The 18,060-nt window shown below is 46.3% G+C and overlaps 1 protein-coding gene across 2 annotated transcripts in view; it reads right to left on the bottom strand.

The window, feature by feature from the left end:
* The window catches only part of dscaml1 (Down syndrome cell adhesion molecule like 1), a 426,233-nt gene that overhangs the window by 125,745 nt on the left and 282,428 nt on the right, over window positions 1-18,060 (bottom strand). For both annotated transcript variants that reach the window (XM_061878592.1, XM_061878593.1), the window contains exons 11-13: window positions 17,514-17,642; window positions 15,899-16,078; window positions 8,991-9,196 (exon numbers count right to left, since the gene is read on the bottom strand). In XM_061878592.1, the coding sequence (XP_061734576.1) occupies window positions 8,991-9,196; window positions 15,899-16,078; window positions 17,514-17,642 (515 nt within the window). The remainder of the gene's footprint in view (window positions 1-8,990; window positions 9,197-15,898; window positions 16,079-17,513; window positions 17,643-18,060) is intronic.

Below are 18,060 nucleotides of genomic sequence, written 5' to 3'. Positions count from 1 at the left end.
GCAAGTGCGCCTTCTTCCATCCATCATCTTCCGCTTATCCGGGTCGGGTCGCGGGGGCAACAGCCTAAGCAGGGAAACCCAGACTTCCCTCTCCCCAGCCACTTCGTCTAGCTCTTCCCGGGGGATCCCGAGGCGTTCCCAGGCCAGCCGGGAGACATAGTCTTCCCAACGTGTCCTGGGTCTTCCCCGTGGCCTCCTACCGGTTGGACGTGCCCTAAAGTGCGCCTTCTTACAAATGTCAAATACGTATACGCCCTCGCGGAGTAGAGAGGTAGCAGCATGGGTAACGTTAGCTGGGATGCTAGAGGAGCCGTGCGAGTGATAATACGAGAGAAAAAGTGCGAATCTGGTAACAAATGAAGGAAGAATTAATTCTCAAGAAAAACAGCAGGGGTTTGGCTTCAAGTGGGAATGTGTCGAACAGACACAATTTGTCAAATGTGGTGCTGAAGCGTTGCTACAAAATTAGCATTGCTGCTAATTTGTAGAATCATTTAAAAAGTCACCTGCTAGAGAATGAAGAGTGATTACTCTGCATGTCAACATCTCCATTCGGTGCCACACGCCCACAAAATCATGCACAAATGTGCACTTTATTTGTTGTAAACCATTGTAGTGGTGTTCTGTACTTTAATTTAGTCTTGTTTTGATATGTCATCTTAGTGACATCATGCACAAAAGTGCACTAATAGCTTGTTTTAAAATGTGTCTGACAATCTTGCACTTTCTGTTTTGGAAATAACATGAAAGTTTGTGCCACTGCTTAATAACTGTTTAATAAATACAGTTTTGGTCAATTGAGTCAGTTATGATTTCTCTCTGCATGAAAGCTTAAAATGAGCTTATATTAATGCAGTATGAAGAAGAATGTTTTAATGTAGACACATAGAATCATCATACTGCTGTGATTATATGCATCAAGTGTTCATTCAAGGCAAAGGCGAAATATCGAGATACATATGGTGTCTCGCGATACGGCCTGAAAATATCGAGATATTAAAAAAAGGTCATATCGCATCCCGAGGGAGGTTATTTGCACGGTATCCGGAGACAGCTGTGATTTCCATCCATTTTCTACCGCTTATTCCCTTTGGGGTTGCGAGGGGCGCTGGTGCCAATCTCAGCTACAATCGGGCGGAAGGTGGGGTACACCCTGGACAAGTCGCCACCTCATTTCAGGGCCAACACAGATAGACAGACAACATTCACACACTAGGGCCAATTTAGTGTTGCCAATCAACCTATCCCCAGGTGCATGTCTTTGGAGGTGGGAGGAAGCCGGAGTACCCGGAGGGAACCCACGCAGTCACGGGGAGAACATGCAAACTCCACACAGAAAGATCCCGAGCCTGGATTTGAACCCAGGACTGCAGGAACTTTGAATTGTGAGGCAGATGCACTAACCCCTCTGCCACCGTTTCCATATGAGTTGGGAAATTGTGTTAGATGTGAATATAAACGGAAAACATCCATCTATCCATCCATTGTCTACCGCTTATTCCCTTTGGGGTTGCGGGGGGCGCTGGTGCCAATCTCAGCTACAATCGGGCGGAAGGCGGGGTACACCCTGGACAAGTCGCCACCTCATCGCAGGGCCAACACAGATAGACAGACAACATTCACACACTAGGGCCAATTTAGTGTTGCCAATCAACCTATCCCCAGGTGCATGTCTTTGGAAGTGGGAGGAAGCCGGAGTACCCGGAGGGCAGCTGTGATATATTAAACATAATAATAACAATAATAATAATAATAATTCATATCAATATTTGGCACTTTCGATCGGTAAATTGCAATTATTCTTGTGACATGTTCCTACGTAAAAAAACAACAACCTTGCAGCCGCAGAAATTTCCATTTCCATAGACCGACGTTAAAAACTACGAGAAAAAAAGGTTGAATGTCATACCGTAGAACCATGCTGTACATTGAATGTTTTGTGCAAACAAATCTGATTATGAGATCCGATCCAATACTCCTACCAGCTGGACGTTGAGGGCACGTCCAGCTGGTAGGAGGCCACAGGGAAGACCCAGGACAGGTTGGGAAGACTATGTCTCCCGGCTGGCCTGGGAACGCCTCGGGATCCCCTGGGAAGAGCTAGACGAAGTGGCTGGAGAGAGGGAAGTCTGGGCTTCCCTGCTTAGGCTGCTGCCCCCGCGACCTGACCTCGGATAAGATGATGGATGGATGGATGGATGGATCCAATACTTGGACAGTAAATAATAGAAATGAAATTGTTTTATAGCAAGTAACTAAGATGACACATTCTTATAAAGCCAATCTTATTGTATTGAGAATTTGCCGGTATTTTTGAAAAACTGATGGTTTTAATTAGTGGTATTCTTGGTTAGTACTCGATAACTAAAACAATGCAAACACTATTATTATTCGTGGTTTGTGTCCTCAAAGCCTTCCTATATCCAGAGACTTACTCTCCGGTTGTAATATACACTTTTGGTGCGACTAAACATATCCTTGCTGATCTACCCTGGGTTCACAGAGTGTTTTAGATCCCAAAACATCAGACACCCTTGACCAGGTGACACAGTCGGGATGATCAAGTCCTTGCTTTTGTCTTTATCCCCAGCCAACTGGGCGCCTAGTCTGCAGCGTCAGGGATGTTTTCGATGACTCTTCTCTTGTGCAGTCTCTTCACTCCCAACGTCTTGAGTGCTCTGATGAAAGACTGGCAGACAAACTCTGGGGTTGCATTGGGTCCTCCGTCCTTTGCTTCCGCATTCCACGGCCAGTTCCTCATACTTGGCCCTCTTCCTTTCAAAGGCCTGCTCCATCCGGTCTTATCAGGGAGCAGTGAACTCCAGCAGGACCATTTACCTTGTTGGTTCTGTGATGTTCATTGAAAATTACAGTTGTCTTCCTACGTCGACTTTCAGGTGCCGGTCCTTAGCTATTGCCGGCAGGTAAACCTGCTTGGCTTCAGTGCTGCTGTGTCTTTCCCCAAGCCCCAACAAAGGCGATGGACCACCTTGTTGGTTATTGTTGTTTACAGTTGGTACAAAATGCGGCTGCTAGACTTTTGACAAGAACAAGAAAGTTTGATCACATTACGCCTGTACTGTATATACCTTTATATACATATATACATACATATACACCTGCACTGGCTCACCTGCACTGGCTTCCTGTGCACTTAAGATGTGACTTTAAGGTTTTACTACTTACGTATAAAATACTACACGGTCTAGCTCCATCCTATCTTGCCGATTGTGTTGTACCATATGTCCCGGCAAGAAATCTGCGTTCAAAGGACTCCGGCTTATTAGTGATTCCCAAAGCCCAAAAAAAGTCTGCGGGCTATAGAGCGTTTTCCGTTCGGGCTCCAGTACTCTGGAATGCCCTCCCGGTAACAGTTCGAGATGCCACCTCAGTAGAAGCATTTAAGTCTCACCTTAAAACTCATTTGTATACTCTAGCCTTTAAATAGACTCCCTTTTTAGACCAGTTGATCTGCCGTTTCTTTTCTTTTTCTCCTATGTCCCACTCTCCCTTGTGGAGGGGGTCCGGTCCGATCCGGTGGCCATGTACTGCTTGCCTGTGTATCGGCTGGGGACATCTCTGCGCTGCTGATCCGCCTCCGCTTGGGATGGTTTCCTGCTGGCTCCGCTATGAACGGGACTCTCGCTGCTGTGTTGGATCCGCTTTGGACTGGACTCTGGCGACTGTGTTGGATCCATTATGGATTGAACTTTCACAGTATCATGTTAGACCCGGGGGCTTCACGGTGGCAGAGGGGTTAGTGCGTCTGCCTCACAATACGAAGGTCCTGCAGTCCTGGGTTCAATTCCAGGCTGAGGATCTTTCTGTGTGGAGTTTGCATGTTCTCCCCGTGAATGCGTGGGTTCCCTCCGGGTACTCCGGCTTCCTCCCACTTCCAAAGACATGCACCTGGGGATAGGTTGATTGGCAACACTAAATTGGCCCTAGTGTGTGAATGTGAGTGTGAATGTTGTCTGTCTATCTGTGTTGGCCCTGCGATGAGGTGGCGACTTGTCCAGGGTGTACCCCGCCTTCCGCCCGATTGTAGCTGAGATAGGCGCCAGCGCCCCCCGCGACCCCGAAAGGGAATAAGCGGTAGAAGATGGATGGATGGATGGATGTTAGACCCGCTCGACATCCATTGCTTTCCTCCTCTCTAAGGTTCTCATAGTCATCATTGTCACCGATGTCCCACTGGGTGTGAGTTTTCCTTGCCCTTATGTGGGCCTACCGAGGATGTCGTAGTGGTTTGTGCAGCCCTTTGAGACACTAGTGATTTAGGTTGTATAAGTAAACATTGATTGATTGATTGATTTACTGGTGGAGCTCCCTGTGCTGATGGCCTCTGTGATGACCCACAGATCTTGGTCATGGTGCCAGCAGTGGCTCCGGTCCCCCAGTGCCTTTGTGCAGCAGCTCAGGATGTGCACCAGCAATCGAGGGTACAGTGGATTCTCGGCCAAGCCCCAGCGGAAAAGTTTGGGTGGCCTTGGGAAGACATCGTATACTGACTTAATTGTGTTGAGCCACATACATTGGACTCTTAAACTGAACCACTTGTAATAGTCCAGTATGAGGTCCTTGATCTTGTATGTAACATGGTGTAGTTCAGCAATGCTTCCACCAGTTTATGTAGAATGGACACGTAAGCATTGGCAAGGTTGAACTAAAGGGCGGACACATCTCCTTTGCCTCCCCGTGCCCCCCGGATCAGCTCGGCAACGACGCTTTGTTTGATCGATGCATCCTGGAACCTTTGGGGTTCCCCACTTTTGCACAAAGGTGTTGATGCAACGGTCTCTCAAGAAAGAACTCGGTTATGCTTCTGGCAGAAGTAGTAAATAATATCTTGCCTTCGACACAAAGGAGTGAGACGATCCTGAACTGCTCGATGGTACTTGAGATCTCCTCCTTTGTAACCCAGACACCCTCTGCCTTGCCACCTTCCCCCTTCTCCAAAGGACTTTGAGGATCGTACATAGTCACATCAAGGGTCTGGGGTATGGACAACATACGGCACTCCGCTGGGGCCTGAGCTCCATCTAACTGCTTTGACACCCTACTCAACTTATTTCAAAGTTGCCTCCTTGGTGTTACATGCAAAGGAAGGTCCGGCGGAGTTCTCCAGATTTTCTTCTCCAGTGCTACCACTGGATTAACCTGATTTCTCAAATAATTTGGCTCAAAATAAGCATTCTACAACCCTTCATCGTCGCTGTAGTTGGCACTGGATGGACCGCTCGCCTGTATCGGTTGGGGACATCTCTACGCTGCTGATCCGCTTGAGATGGTTTCCTGTGGACGGGACTCTCACTGCTGTCTTGGAGCCACTATGGATTGAACTTTCACAGTATCATGTTAGACCCGCTCGACATCCATTGCTTTCGGTCCCCTAGAGGGGGGGGGTTGCCCACATCTGAGGTCCTCTCCAAGGTTTCTCATAGTCAGCATTGTCACTGGCGTCCCACTGGATGTGAATTCTCCCTGCCCACTGGGTGTGAGTTTTCCTTGCCCTTTTGTGGGTTCTTCCGAGGATGTTGTAGTCGTAATGATTTGTGCAGTCCTTTGAGACATTTGTGATTTGGGGCTATATAAATAAACATTGATTGATTGATTGATCACTGAGGTACTAAATAACCTTATCTTCAGTGCAGGCAAGTTGGCCACTTATTTTCTGCCAAACGATCGTCTTGGTGAAGCCGGAGGGTTCGAGATGAAGGCTGCACGTTACCTGGGTCTCTGACTACGCCTCCTCATACGCCACTCTGCTCGACAGAGGGTGATACGTTTTTTCTACAGAATCTTGCGGGGATCTACCAGTCCAGCCTTCTCATCCTTCCTTGCCTGCTTAAACAGTCCGCAACTTCTCAAAGTCTGCTTCTTCCCTTGCAGTCGCTTTGAGGACTTGGTCCGGATCTTCATCAAACTGAAGCCACTCTTTCCTTGATGTTCGGAATACCTGATACAAGGTCAGGCTTGCGGAGCGTGGAGGGTCAGGGCACTGTGATTTGACGCCGGGGCTCCTTCTGCGTCTCACCAGATTCCCTTTGAAATATTTCATTTTCGTCCGGTGGATCTTCAGACCATGCTGGTTCTTGCAGACTTTGCCCCATAAACAGAGTGCACTAATCGTCGTGGCTTGTTGCCTGTTTGTCCGTCCGGTTGGGGCGCTCACCCCACATCCCCTTCTCGAGGACCCCTCGGGGTATAATTAACGGTTTTCCATAGCTTGCTTGAGTTTGCCTGAGTTTATATATCAATCAATCAATCAATGTTTATTTATATAGCCCCAAATCACAAATGTCTCAAAGGACTGCACAAATCATTACGACTACAACATCCTCGGAAGAACCCACAAAAGGGCAAGGAAAACTCACACCCAGTGGGCAGGGAGAATTCACATTCAGTGGGACGCCAGCGACAATGCTGACTATGAGAAACCTTGGAGAGGACCTCAGATGTGGGCAACCCCCCCCCCTCTAGGGGACCGAAAGCAATGGATGTCGAGCGGGTCTAACATGATACTGTGAAAGTTCAATCCATAGTGGCTCCAAGACAGCAGTGAGAGTCCCGTCCACAGGAAACCATCTCAAGCGGATCAGCAGCGTAGAGATGTCCCCAACCGATACAGGCGAGCGGTCCATCCTGGGTCCCGACGAGCGGTCCATCCTGGGTCTCGACTCTGGACAGTCAGTACTTCATCCATGGTCATCGGACCGGACCCCCTCCACAAGGGAGGGGGGGACATAGGAGAAAGAAAAGAAGCGGCAGATCAACTGGTCTAAAAAGGAGGTCTATTTAAAGGCTAGAGTATACAGATGAGTTTTAAGATGAGACTTGAATGCTTCTACTGAGGTAGCATCTCGAACTGTTACCGGGAGGGCATTCCAGAGTACTGGAGCCCGAACGGAAAACGCTCTATAGCCCGCAGACTTTTTTTGAGCTCTAGGAATCACTAATAAGCCGGAGTCTTTTGAACGCAGATTTCTTGCCGGGACATACGGTACAATACAATCGGCAAGATAGGCTGGAGCTAGACCGTGTAGTATTTTATACGTAAGTAGTAAAACCTTAAAGTCACATCTTAAGTGCACAGGAAGCCAGTGCAGGTGAGCCAGTACAGGCGTAATGTGATCAAACTTTCTTGTTCTTGTCAAAAGTCTAGCAGCCGCATTTTGTATATAGCAAAATGAAAACCCAAAAAATTATTGGACCAAAAAAAGATAAATATCGATTTAAATACTTTAGTATTGTCAATATACTGATACTATAAGACAGGGGTCGGCAACCCGTGGCTCTTTGGCAACTCTGATGCGGCTCAGCTGCACAATCGCCGACCCCCCATATTGTTGTGGGGAGATTCCGGAATTCAATGCCTCTCCCGGACATCACCCGGAGTCAACGTTCTCCAATTTTCACTCGGACCACAATATTAAAGGCGTGCCGTGATGATATTACTCCTAAAGTCCTCTTGAACGTCATCGCGCCCGCAATTCACGGAATGCTATTTGCGTGCCGACCGGACACATGCATTTTTGCTGCTTCTATCGGCACATGTATGAGATTGCAAGGCATACTGGGTGACACAGAGTACACTGACGGTTGTGATATAAACAACTTTAACACTCCTAATATACGCCACATTATGAACCCACACAAAAGAAGAATGACAAACACATTTCGTGAGCAAATCCTCACAGTAACACAACATAAACGCAACACAACAAATACCCAGAATCCTTTGCATCCATGACACACCCTGACTATGTTATACACCCCGCGAGCACCCCCCCCTCCCTGCGTGGTTGAGGTGGGCGGGGTTTGGTGTGTTCGCGGGGTGTATAACATAGTCAGGTGTTGTCATGGATGCAAAGGATTCTGGGTATTTGTTGTGTTGCGTTTCTGTTGTGTTACTGTGAGGATTTGCTCACGAAATGTGTTTGTCATTCTTCTTTTGTGTGGGTTCACAATGTGGCGCATATTAGTAGGAATATTAAAGTTGTTTATATCACAGTCGTGTGCGTGCATCTGCGGAAGCCTCTCACAAGATGCTGCTGGACTGGCAAGCAGTTTGTACATGTTGTAGAAGGTGTTTAAGGCAATGGCTTCATAGCATACCCTTATTCTTGTCATCTGGGTGACCACCAGCAGATATTGGCGAGAATAGTTGCGCCTCCCATTGTCTTCCTCATTTTGTGAAACGGGTCGAAATGGCTCTTTGAGTGGTAAAGTTTGCCGACCCCTGCTATAAGAGGTATCGATTAATTGATGGATTGTTTGAAACTTTTATTAGTAGATTGCACAGTTCAGTACATATTCCGTACAATTGACCACTAAATGGTAACCATGAATTGATTTACGTGGACTTCAACAAGTTGAAAAACTTGTTGAAGTCGAGGTCCACGTAAATCAATTCATGGTAAATTCATGATAGTATCGACATCTGGATCGATCACCCTCACATTACATTGAAGCTTTCGATGTTAGCTTCCTGTGTCATCCTGCTCGGTGTGTGTGTAGCATGCTTCGTCATTCCTTTTCCTCTCGTCCTTCAGTGATACAGGTATTTGGAAGAAAATACGTCGTGAGGAATAGAATCTTAGATGTGTTTTTGCAATGTGGATTCGCAGCAATTTGAGCTCAAATTCGAGATTTCTGGCAAAACACGCACCGTCCTGGAAGTCTCACAACTCCTGCATTTGTGTAACAAGGAATATGGAAATGGAATTGTGTCTCCCTGAGCTTGCATCCCTTTTTTGAAGAAATCTTTCACATGAATAGGTAAAGATTGGCTGGGCTCGGCAGCTTACCAGGCGATTGCGGATCGGAATATACAGACTCCCATGAAAAGGGTCAAAACATCTCTGTTTTATTGTTTAACTAACTTAATTTTGTTTTATTTTCATGTATGTGGTTGTCTGTGGCAAAGGTTCTGAGATCCCAACAGTAACAAAGTCACCGCGGTCTGCTTTCATCAGTGTTTTCTTTACCTTGAGCGTGGACAACACCTCGTCCGTCTTCTCGTTGGGGCTGGTGGTAATGGAGTAGCGGGGATTGCGGTCAGGGTCGATGACCGTGTCGCCTCTCTCCCAGCGAATGATGATGGGCCATTCTCCCCTGGCGGTGCAGTTCAGCTCCTTAACGTGACCCTTCTTGGCCATGGTGGTGTTGGGATGGCTTGTGATCATGGCTGGGACTGAACAGAAAGCGGGAGGAGGGGGGACAGCGGCGAAGGTGAGACGGTGGCAGTAGATAAAAGTGGTGTGGAATGATTGACAGACAGAGAAGAGAGTTGGGTTTGAACATAGGTGAAGGGGCAAAGAGGGCGAGTTAAAAAAAAACCTTTCAGAGTAGCCGAGTTCCATAGCGTTGGGGCAATGGAGGTCTATGGTCAATGAGGTAAAGTCGATAAAACTCCTCTCTCATTGGCCGATAGTTAACATCAAGGTCTGGGTGAATGAAGAAGCAAAAGCGATACACTCTTCCTTCCTCCGTACACAAAATCACTGGCGTACTCAATCTTCTTCGGCCGATCGGCACACACAAACAATATTGACCTAAGGAGGAATGCTCTGCTGTTTTGTTCTCATCACTTATTCATCTCACCCCCTCTACCTCCACTGAACCAGACAAAACTGAGGAAGGAGGAGAAGAGGGAACGCTTCAATCGATAACACTAATAAGTGAAGCAAGGAGAGGGTGTGATAGTGCAGGTATTCACACACTTGCGTCAATGGACATCTCTTTTGTCAGAGCGGCTGTCAGGTAAGGTCATTGTACGGCACGATGGAGCTAATATCAGGATATAATGGCAGCCCGTGTGCACTCTGGCTGTGCTTTTTCATCGCGCGGGGCGTTACTGACAGCGAGGGCAGGCTGCGCCGATTGATTGCAGATAATGATTGAGCTCAAAGTGTTTTTGATTGTCTGTGGACAGATCCCGAGGGAGTGAGGGATCAATTGCTCACTTGCTCGACATTCTCACAACCTATTCAACACATACACATCCCAGGGTTTAGGTTAGGTTAGGTTAGACTACCTCAGCAACCTCAGCCCCAGAAATAGGAGAGTCCACCACAGATTCCCCAGGCACTGCTTCCTCATAGGTAAGGTTTATTCAGGTGTACTGGAGAGGAGGCTACGCCGGATAGTTGAACCTCGGATTCAGGAGGAACAGTGTGGTTTTCGTCCTGGTCGTGGAACTGTGGACCAGCTCTATACTCTGGGCAGGGTTCTTGAGGGTGCATGGGAGTTTGCCCAACCAGTCTACATGTGCTTTGTGGACTTGGAGAAGGCATTCGACCATGTCCCTCGGGAAGTCTTGTGGGGAGTGCTCAGAGAGTATGGGGTATCGGACTGTCTTATTATGGCAGTCCGCTCCCTGTATGATCAGTGTCAGAGCTTGGTCCGCATTGCTGGCAGTAAGTCGGACACGTTTCCAGTGAGGGTTGGACTCCGCCAAGGTTGCCCTTTGTCACCCATTCTGTTCATAACTTTTATGGACAGAATTTCTAGGCGCAGTCAAGGCGTTGAGGGGTTCCGGTTTGGTGACCGCAGGATTAGGTCTCTGCTTTTTGCAGATGATGTGGTCCTGATGGCTTCATCTGGCCGGGATCTTCAGCTCTCACTGGATCGGTTCGCAGCCGAGTGTGAAGTGGCCGGAATGAGAATCAGCACCTCCAAATCCGAGTCCATGGTTCTCGCCCGGAAAAAGGTGGAGTGCCATCTCCGGGTTGGGGAGGAGACCCTGCCTCAATTGGAGGAGTTCAGGTACCTAGGAGTCTTGTTCACGAGTGGGGGAAGAGTGGATCGTGAGATCGACAGGCGGATCGGTGCGGCGTCTTCAGTAATGCGGACGTTGTACCGATCCGTTGTGGTGAAGAAGGAGCTGAGCCGGAAGGCAAAGCTCTCAATTTACCGGTCGATCTACGTTCCCATCCTCACCTATGGTCATGAGCTTTGGGTCATGACCGAAAGGATAAGATCACGGGTACAAGCGGCCCAAATGAGTTTCCTCCGCCGTGTGGCGGGGCTCTCCCTTAGAGATAGGGTGAGAAGCTCTGTCATCCGGGAGGAACTCAAAGTAAAGCCGCTGCTCCTCCAAATCGAGAGGAGCCAGATGAGGTGGTTCGGGCATCTGGTCAGGATGCCACCCGAACGCCTCCCGAGGGAGGTGTTTAGGGCACGTCCAACCGGTAGGAGGCCTCGGGGAAGACCCAGGACACGTTGGGAAGACTATGTCTCTCGGCTGGCCTGGGAACGCCTCGGGATCCCCCGGGAAGAGCTAGACGAAGTGGCTGGGGAGAGGGAAGTCTGGGCTTCCCTGCTTAGGCTGCTGCCCCCGCGACCCGACCTCGGATAAGCGGAAGAAGATGGATGGATGGATGGATGGATAGGTTAGACTACGGCCGCCTTTAGTAGGTGAATACGAATGTGGGCAAAAAGGTGCAATGAACAATCTACTATTTGACGAATAAAATTTAATTTAATTTAAGTTTTTCTTTCATCCTTGTATACCAGGGTGCGTCGGTTGTATAACGTAGCCCGGAATAGTTAGGGATGCATGGGATTCTGGGTATTTGTTATGTTGTGTTTATGTTGGGTCACGGTGCGGATGTTATCCCAAAATGTGTTTGTCATTCTTGTTTGGTGTGGGTTCACAGTGTGGCGCATATTAGTAAGAGTGTTAAAGGCCTACTGAAACCCACTACTAGCGACCACGCAGTCTGACAGTTTATATATCAATGATGAAATATTAACATTGCAACACATGCCAATACGGCCGGGTTAGTTTAATAAATTGCAATTTTAAATTTTGCGCCAAAGTATCCTGCTGACACATCGCGGTATGATGACGGGTGCGCGTGACGTCACGCATTGTAGAGGACATTTTGTTCCAGCACTGTTCCCGGCTATAAGTCGTCAGATTTCATTGCATAATTCCACAGTATTCTGTACATCTGTGTTACTGAATCTTTTGCAATGTGTTCAATGAATAATGGAGACACCAAAGAAGAAAGCTGTAGGTGGGAAGCGGTGTATTGCGGCCGCCTTTAGCAACACAAACACAGCCGGTGTTTCATTGTTTACATTCCCAAAAGATGACGGTGAAGCTTTACTCTGGAACAGAGCGGTCAAGCGAACACGGTTGGATTGGACCACACACACGAAGTACAGTGTATTATGCAGCGATCATTTCGAAAAATCGTGTTTCGAAGAGGGTCCCTTGCGAAGGGCAGAGATGGGCATCGCCACCACCCGTCGACTGGTGCTGAAGAAAGGTGCGGGGCAGACCTTCAGGTTGTACAGGTACGACCATATAATCTCACGAAAACACTAGTAACACAATAAGCAGATAAGGGATTTTCCAGAATTATCCTAGTAATATTGTCTTATAACACCTGAATCGCTCCCACTGTATAGTCTTTTTTTTTTCTAGTCCTTTACTCTCACTTTCCTCATCCAAGAATCTTTCATCCTCGCTCAAATTAATGGGGAAATCATCGCTTTCTCAGTCCGAATCGCTGTCGCTGCTGGTGGCCATGATTGTAAACAATGTTCAGATGTGAGGAGCTCCACAACCCGGGACGTCACACGCATAACTTCTGCTACTTCCGGTACAGGCAAGGCTTTTTTATCAGTACCAAAAGTTTCGAACTCAATCGTCGATGTTCTTTCAGCAAAAATATGGCAATATCGCAAAATGATCAAGTATGACACGTAGAATGGACCTGCTATCCCCGTTTAAATAAGACAATCTCATTTCAGTAGGCCTTTAAAGTTGTTTATTCGGCCACCCTCAGTGTAACCTGTATGGCTGTTGAACAAGTATGCCTTGCAGTCACTTACGTGTGTCTGCAGAAGCCACATACAATATGTAAATGTGCTGACAAGCTGTTTGTCATGTTTTGTAGAGGGTGTTAAGTGCAATGTCATCACAGAACACCCTTAATATTGTCGTTTGGGTGAAAATCAGCAGACATTCGAGAGAACAGTTGCCTTGAAATTTGGGAGTCTCCCGGATAAATTGGGATGGTTGGCAATTGTGATGTTGTAAATTAAAACTCGCGGGCTGCACTAATATTACATTTTCATATAAAAGATGCGGGCCGTGTGTCTGAGACTCCTGGTTTATACATAGCACAAAGCAAAAAAAAAACTGTGCACGCTGTGTTATTTAATTTTAAATTTCAAGAGATTTTTGTGGCTCCCATTGTTTTCTTTATTTTTTGAAACGGGTCAAAATGGCTTTTTGAGTGGTAAAGGTTGCCGACCTCTACTCGAGTTTGATGCTCTCTGTTTTCCCTCCATGCCTGACTTCCACGTTTGTCCTCCCTCAGTGCCCTCCCGAGTTTTGCCCTTGGTGATTCTTCCATTGTTTTCCCCTGTGGACTTTGGACTGCCTTCCTCGATCCTTGACCCTCGTCCGGACACGGACCTTGTCACTCCTCTCCTGCCTGCCCCACAGATTGCCTCGTTCCTTTGATCTCACCACTTGGTAACACACACTTCAGCTAGCTACACACAGCCTCACACACACAGTCTTGGGTTTTGGCACTCTCCATTTCCTTAGTTTAGTTTATTAGTTAGTATCGTTTAGTATTATCATTATATACATTGACTATATATATAATAATTCATTGAACATTACTGCCCCTTTATGTCTGAGCCGTCAACTCCCTCAGAAAAACATAACAATGTGAGCGTGAATGTTGTCTATCTGTGTTGGCCCTGCGATAAGGTAGCAACTTGTCCAAGAAGTACCCCACCCCGCCTTCCGCCCGAATGCAGCTAAAATACGCCCCCTCCCCCCCCGCCACCCCAAAAGGGACAAGCGGTAGAAAATGGGATGGATAAATGGAATTGTGCAAGTGTTAACATGCAAATAATCCTTGTTGATGTTCAAAACTAATGAAACCACTACGTTGCTATGGTTGCTCTTGTGCAACAAACGGAAAACAATACAATACCTTCGTAACTTAGACTCAATATCCCTCTTCAAATCAAGACTCAAAACACAACTATTCCTGACTGCTTATTCATTGTAAATCATTGTTGTAGTTGATGTTTTTATTCAATTTATTTTATTGTTTTGAGTTTGTACGGTGTCCTTGAGTGCCCAGAAAGGCGCCTTATAAGTAAAATGTAGTATTATTTATAGAGATGTCCGATAATGGCTTTTTTGCCGATATCAGATATTCCGATATTGTCCAACTCTTAATTACGGATTCCGATATCAACCGATACCAATATATACAGTATTGGAATTAACACATTATTATGCCTATTTTTGTTGTGATGCCCCGCTGCATGCATTAAAAAATGTAAAAAAGTATTTCCAGAATAAATTGTGAATTATATTTTATATAGCGCTTTTCTCTAGTGACTCATAGCACTTTACATAGTGAAACCCAATATCTAAGTTACATTTAAACCAGTGTGGGTGGCACTGGGAGCAGGTGGGTAAAGTGTCTTGCCCAATGACACAACGGCAGTGACTTGGATGGCGGAAGCGGGAATTGAACCTGCAACCCTCAAGTTGCTGGCACGGCCACTCTACCAACCGAGCTATACCGCCCAAATCAACTCAAGTTATGGAAAAAAATGCCAACATGGCACTGCCATATTTATTATTGAAGTCACAAAGTGCATTATTTTTTTTTTTAACACGCCTCAAAACAGCAGCTTGGAATTTGGGACATGCCCCCCCTGAGAGAGCATGGGGAGGTTGAGGTGGGGGGGATAGTGGGGGGTATCTATTGTAGCATCCCGGAAGAGCTAGTGCTGCAAGGGGTTCTGGGTATTGGTTCTGCTGTGTTTATGTTGTGTTACGGTGCGGATGTTCTCGCAAAATGTGTTTGTCATTCTTGTTTGGTGTGGGTTCACAGTGTGGCGCATATTTGCAACAGTGTCAAAGTTGTTTATACGGCCACCCTCAGCGTGACCTGTATGGCCGTCGACCAAGTATGCGTTGCATTCACTTGTGTGTGTGAAAAGCCGTAGATATTATGTGATTGGGCCGGCACACACAGGCAGTGCCTTTAAGGTTTATTGGCCCTCTGTACGGTGGCGTTTTTAAAACAGTCATGAATTTTACTTTTTGAAACCGATACCGATAATTTCAGATATTACATTTTAAAGCATTTATCGGCCGATTATATCGGCAGCCAGATATTATCGGACATCTCTAATTATTTATCACAATTACCTTTTTTATTTTTATTTTATTTTTTTCCCTTGCCCTCAGTCTGCACCCCCTCTCCAAGGCCCAGGCTAAGACCGATTTTTTTATTTCATTTTAATCTTCTATTCCCCCCCCCTTGTTTACCTGTATTTCATCTTTTTTTGTAAGGGGCGCTGGAAGCCGGCAGACCCGTCAGCGATCCTGTTCTGTCTCCTTGTAATGTTTGTCTGATCTTGAATGGGATTGTGCTGAAAATTTTAATTTTCCCGAAGGAACTCTCCTGACGGAATGAATAAAGTACTATCTAATCTAATCTAATCTTATCTAAGACTACTGTAACCAGCCTGGTCCAGTCTTTGCTACTGTTCCACACGAGGCTCGAACCTGGATCCTTTATATGAAATTCGAGAGCAGTAGGCATCGAGCTAGGCCTCCGTTACACTACCATAAATCATAAAAAGGTTATAGTTGGATTGAATTACACGCCACCTTTGTACAGCACGTCCTACTTACTTATATTCTATGAGGGAAAAAAAAAAACCCTCATTCACTTTTATTTTCAATCACTGCCGCCGAAGCCTGGTTTGATTTAGGAAATGTATTTAAAACGATTGGAGATAGGGGAGAGATTCTCGCCCCATGAGTGACCTATAAACTATCCTTCTCTGTGTAATTGAATGATATCACTATTAGGAATTGGAGGCTTGTACTCACTCTTGACAGTGAGCACCATGCTCTTGCTGATGTCGGAGCCCACCCCGTTGGACGCCTGGCACAGGTAAAAGCCCCGGTCCTCCTCCAGGACGTGTCGGATGAGCAGCGAGCCGTTATTCATGATCTGTATGCGGCCCGTCAGAGGCACGGGGTGGTACTGCTGAGGACTCCCAATACCAGCTGAACAAAAACACAGAGAGATGGAGAAGTGGGTTATTAAAAGAAGATGACGTATACAGTGGGGCAAAAAAGTATTTAGTCAGCCACCGATTGTGCAAGTTCTCCCACTTAAAATGATGACAGAGGTCTGTAATTTTCATCATAGGTACACTTCAACTGTGAGAGACAGAATGTGAAAAGAAAATCCAGAAATTCACATTGTAGGAATTTTAAATAATTTATTTGTAAATTAGGCTTCACGGTGGGAGAGGGGTTAGTGCGTCTGCCTCACAATACGAAGTTCCTGCAGTCCTGGGTTCAAATCCAGGCTCGCGATCTTTCTGTGTCGAGTTTGCATGTTCTCCCCGTGAATGCGTGGGTTCCCTCCGGGTACTCCGGCTTCCTCCCACTTCCAAAGACATGCACCTGGGGATAGGTTGATTGGCAACACTAAATTGGCCCTAGTGTGTGAATGTGAGTGTGAATGTTGTCTGTCTATCTGTGTTGGCCCTGTGATGAGGTGGCGACTTGTCCAGGGTGTACCCCGCCTTCCGCCCGATTGTAGCTGAGATAGGCGCCAGCGCCCCCCGCGACCCCAAAAGGGAATAAGCGGTAGAAAATGGATGGATGGATGGATTTGTAAATAATGGTGGAAAATAAGTATTTGGTCAACCATTCAAAGATCTCACTGATGGAAGGAGGTTTTGGCTCAAAATCTCACGATACATGGCCCCATTCATTCTTTCCTTAACACGGATCAATCGTCCTGTCCCCTTAGCAGAAAAACAGCCCCAAAGCATGATGTTTCCACCCCCATGCTTCACAGTAGGTATGGTGTTCTTGGGATGCAACTCAGTATTCTTCTTCCTCCAAACACGACGAGTTGAGTTTATACCAAAAAGTTCTATTTTGGTTTCATCTGACCACATGACATTCTCCCAATCCTCTGCTGTATCATCCATGTATCCATTTTGGTATCAACTCAACTCGTCGTGTTTGGAGGAAGAAGAATACTGAGTTGCATCCCAAGAACACCATACCTACTGTGAAGCATGGGGGTGGAAACATCATGCTTTGGGGCTGTTTTTCTGCTAAGGGGACAGGACGATTGATCCGTGTTAAGGAAAGAATGAATGGGGCCATGTATCGTGAGATTTTGAGCCAAAACCTCCTTCCATCAGTGAGAGCTTTGAATGGTTAACCAAATACTTTTTTTCCACCATAATTTACAAATAAATTCTTTAAAATTCCTACAATGTGAATTCCTGGATTTTTTTTTCACATTCTGTCTCTCACAGTTGAAGTGTACCTATGATGAACATTACAGACCTCTGTCATCATTTTAAGTGGGAGAACTTGCACAATCGGTGGCTGACTAAATACTTTTTTGCCCCACTGTAGACAAAAAAACCCGACAGTAAATAAGAAGCAGCTTCTTTGTGGTTATGTACTGTACCGAGTGCACTTTTGGCATGCTTCCACATGACCTTAGGAGGAGGGTACCCATCAACTGAGCAGTTCAAAATCCCGGATCTCCCGTAGATTCCATCCTGGTTGTTGGGCTGCACCACAAAACGAGGAGGCACTGCGAAAATAAATATAAGTAGACATGTTCAATTCAAAAAAGCAAACCATGGATTTGTGCTTTGTCATATTAAGGTATTAGAGCATCACATTTTGCAAGAGATTGAACCCTTGTTTGGTGTTCGGGTCTGTGGGACCCGTTTTTACTTTTTATTACAAGAAAAATTGTACAATCGATTAATTTTTCAAAGTTTCTAATACATATAAGATGTGCGGGGATAATAGAAGAACCCACACACACACACACACACACTGCAGGCCAAGACAGGAGGACAGAGCGTACGTACGTACATATATATATATATATATATATATATATATACAGTATATATCCATCCATCCATCCATCATCTTCCGCTTATCCGAGGTCGGGTCGCGGGGGCAACAGCCTAAGCAGGGAAACCCAGACTTCCCTCTCC

Source organism: Nerophis ophidion, linkage group LG18 (genome assembly GCF_033978795.1).
Source record: "Nerophis ophidion isolate RoL-2023_Sa linkage group LG18, RoL_Noph_v1.0, whole genome shotgun sequence".
Classification (NCBI taxonomy): domain Eukaryota; kingdom Metazoa; phylum Chordata; class Actinopteri; order Syngnathiformes; family Syngnathidae; genus Nerophis; species Nerophis ophidion.
Note: the sequence above shows the minus strand (reverse complement) of the source record. Positions and strands in the feature narration are given on the sequence as shown.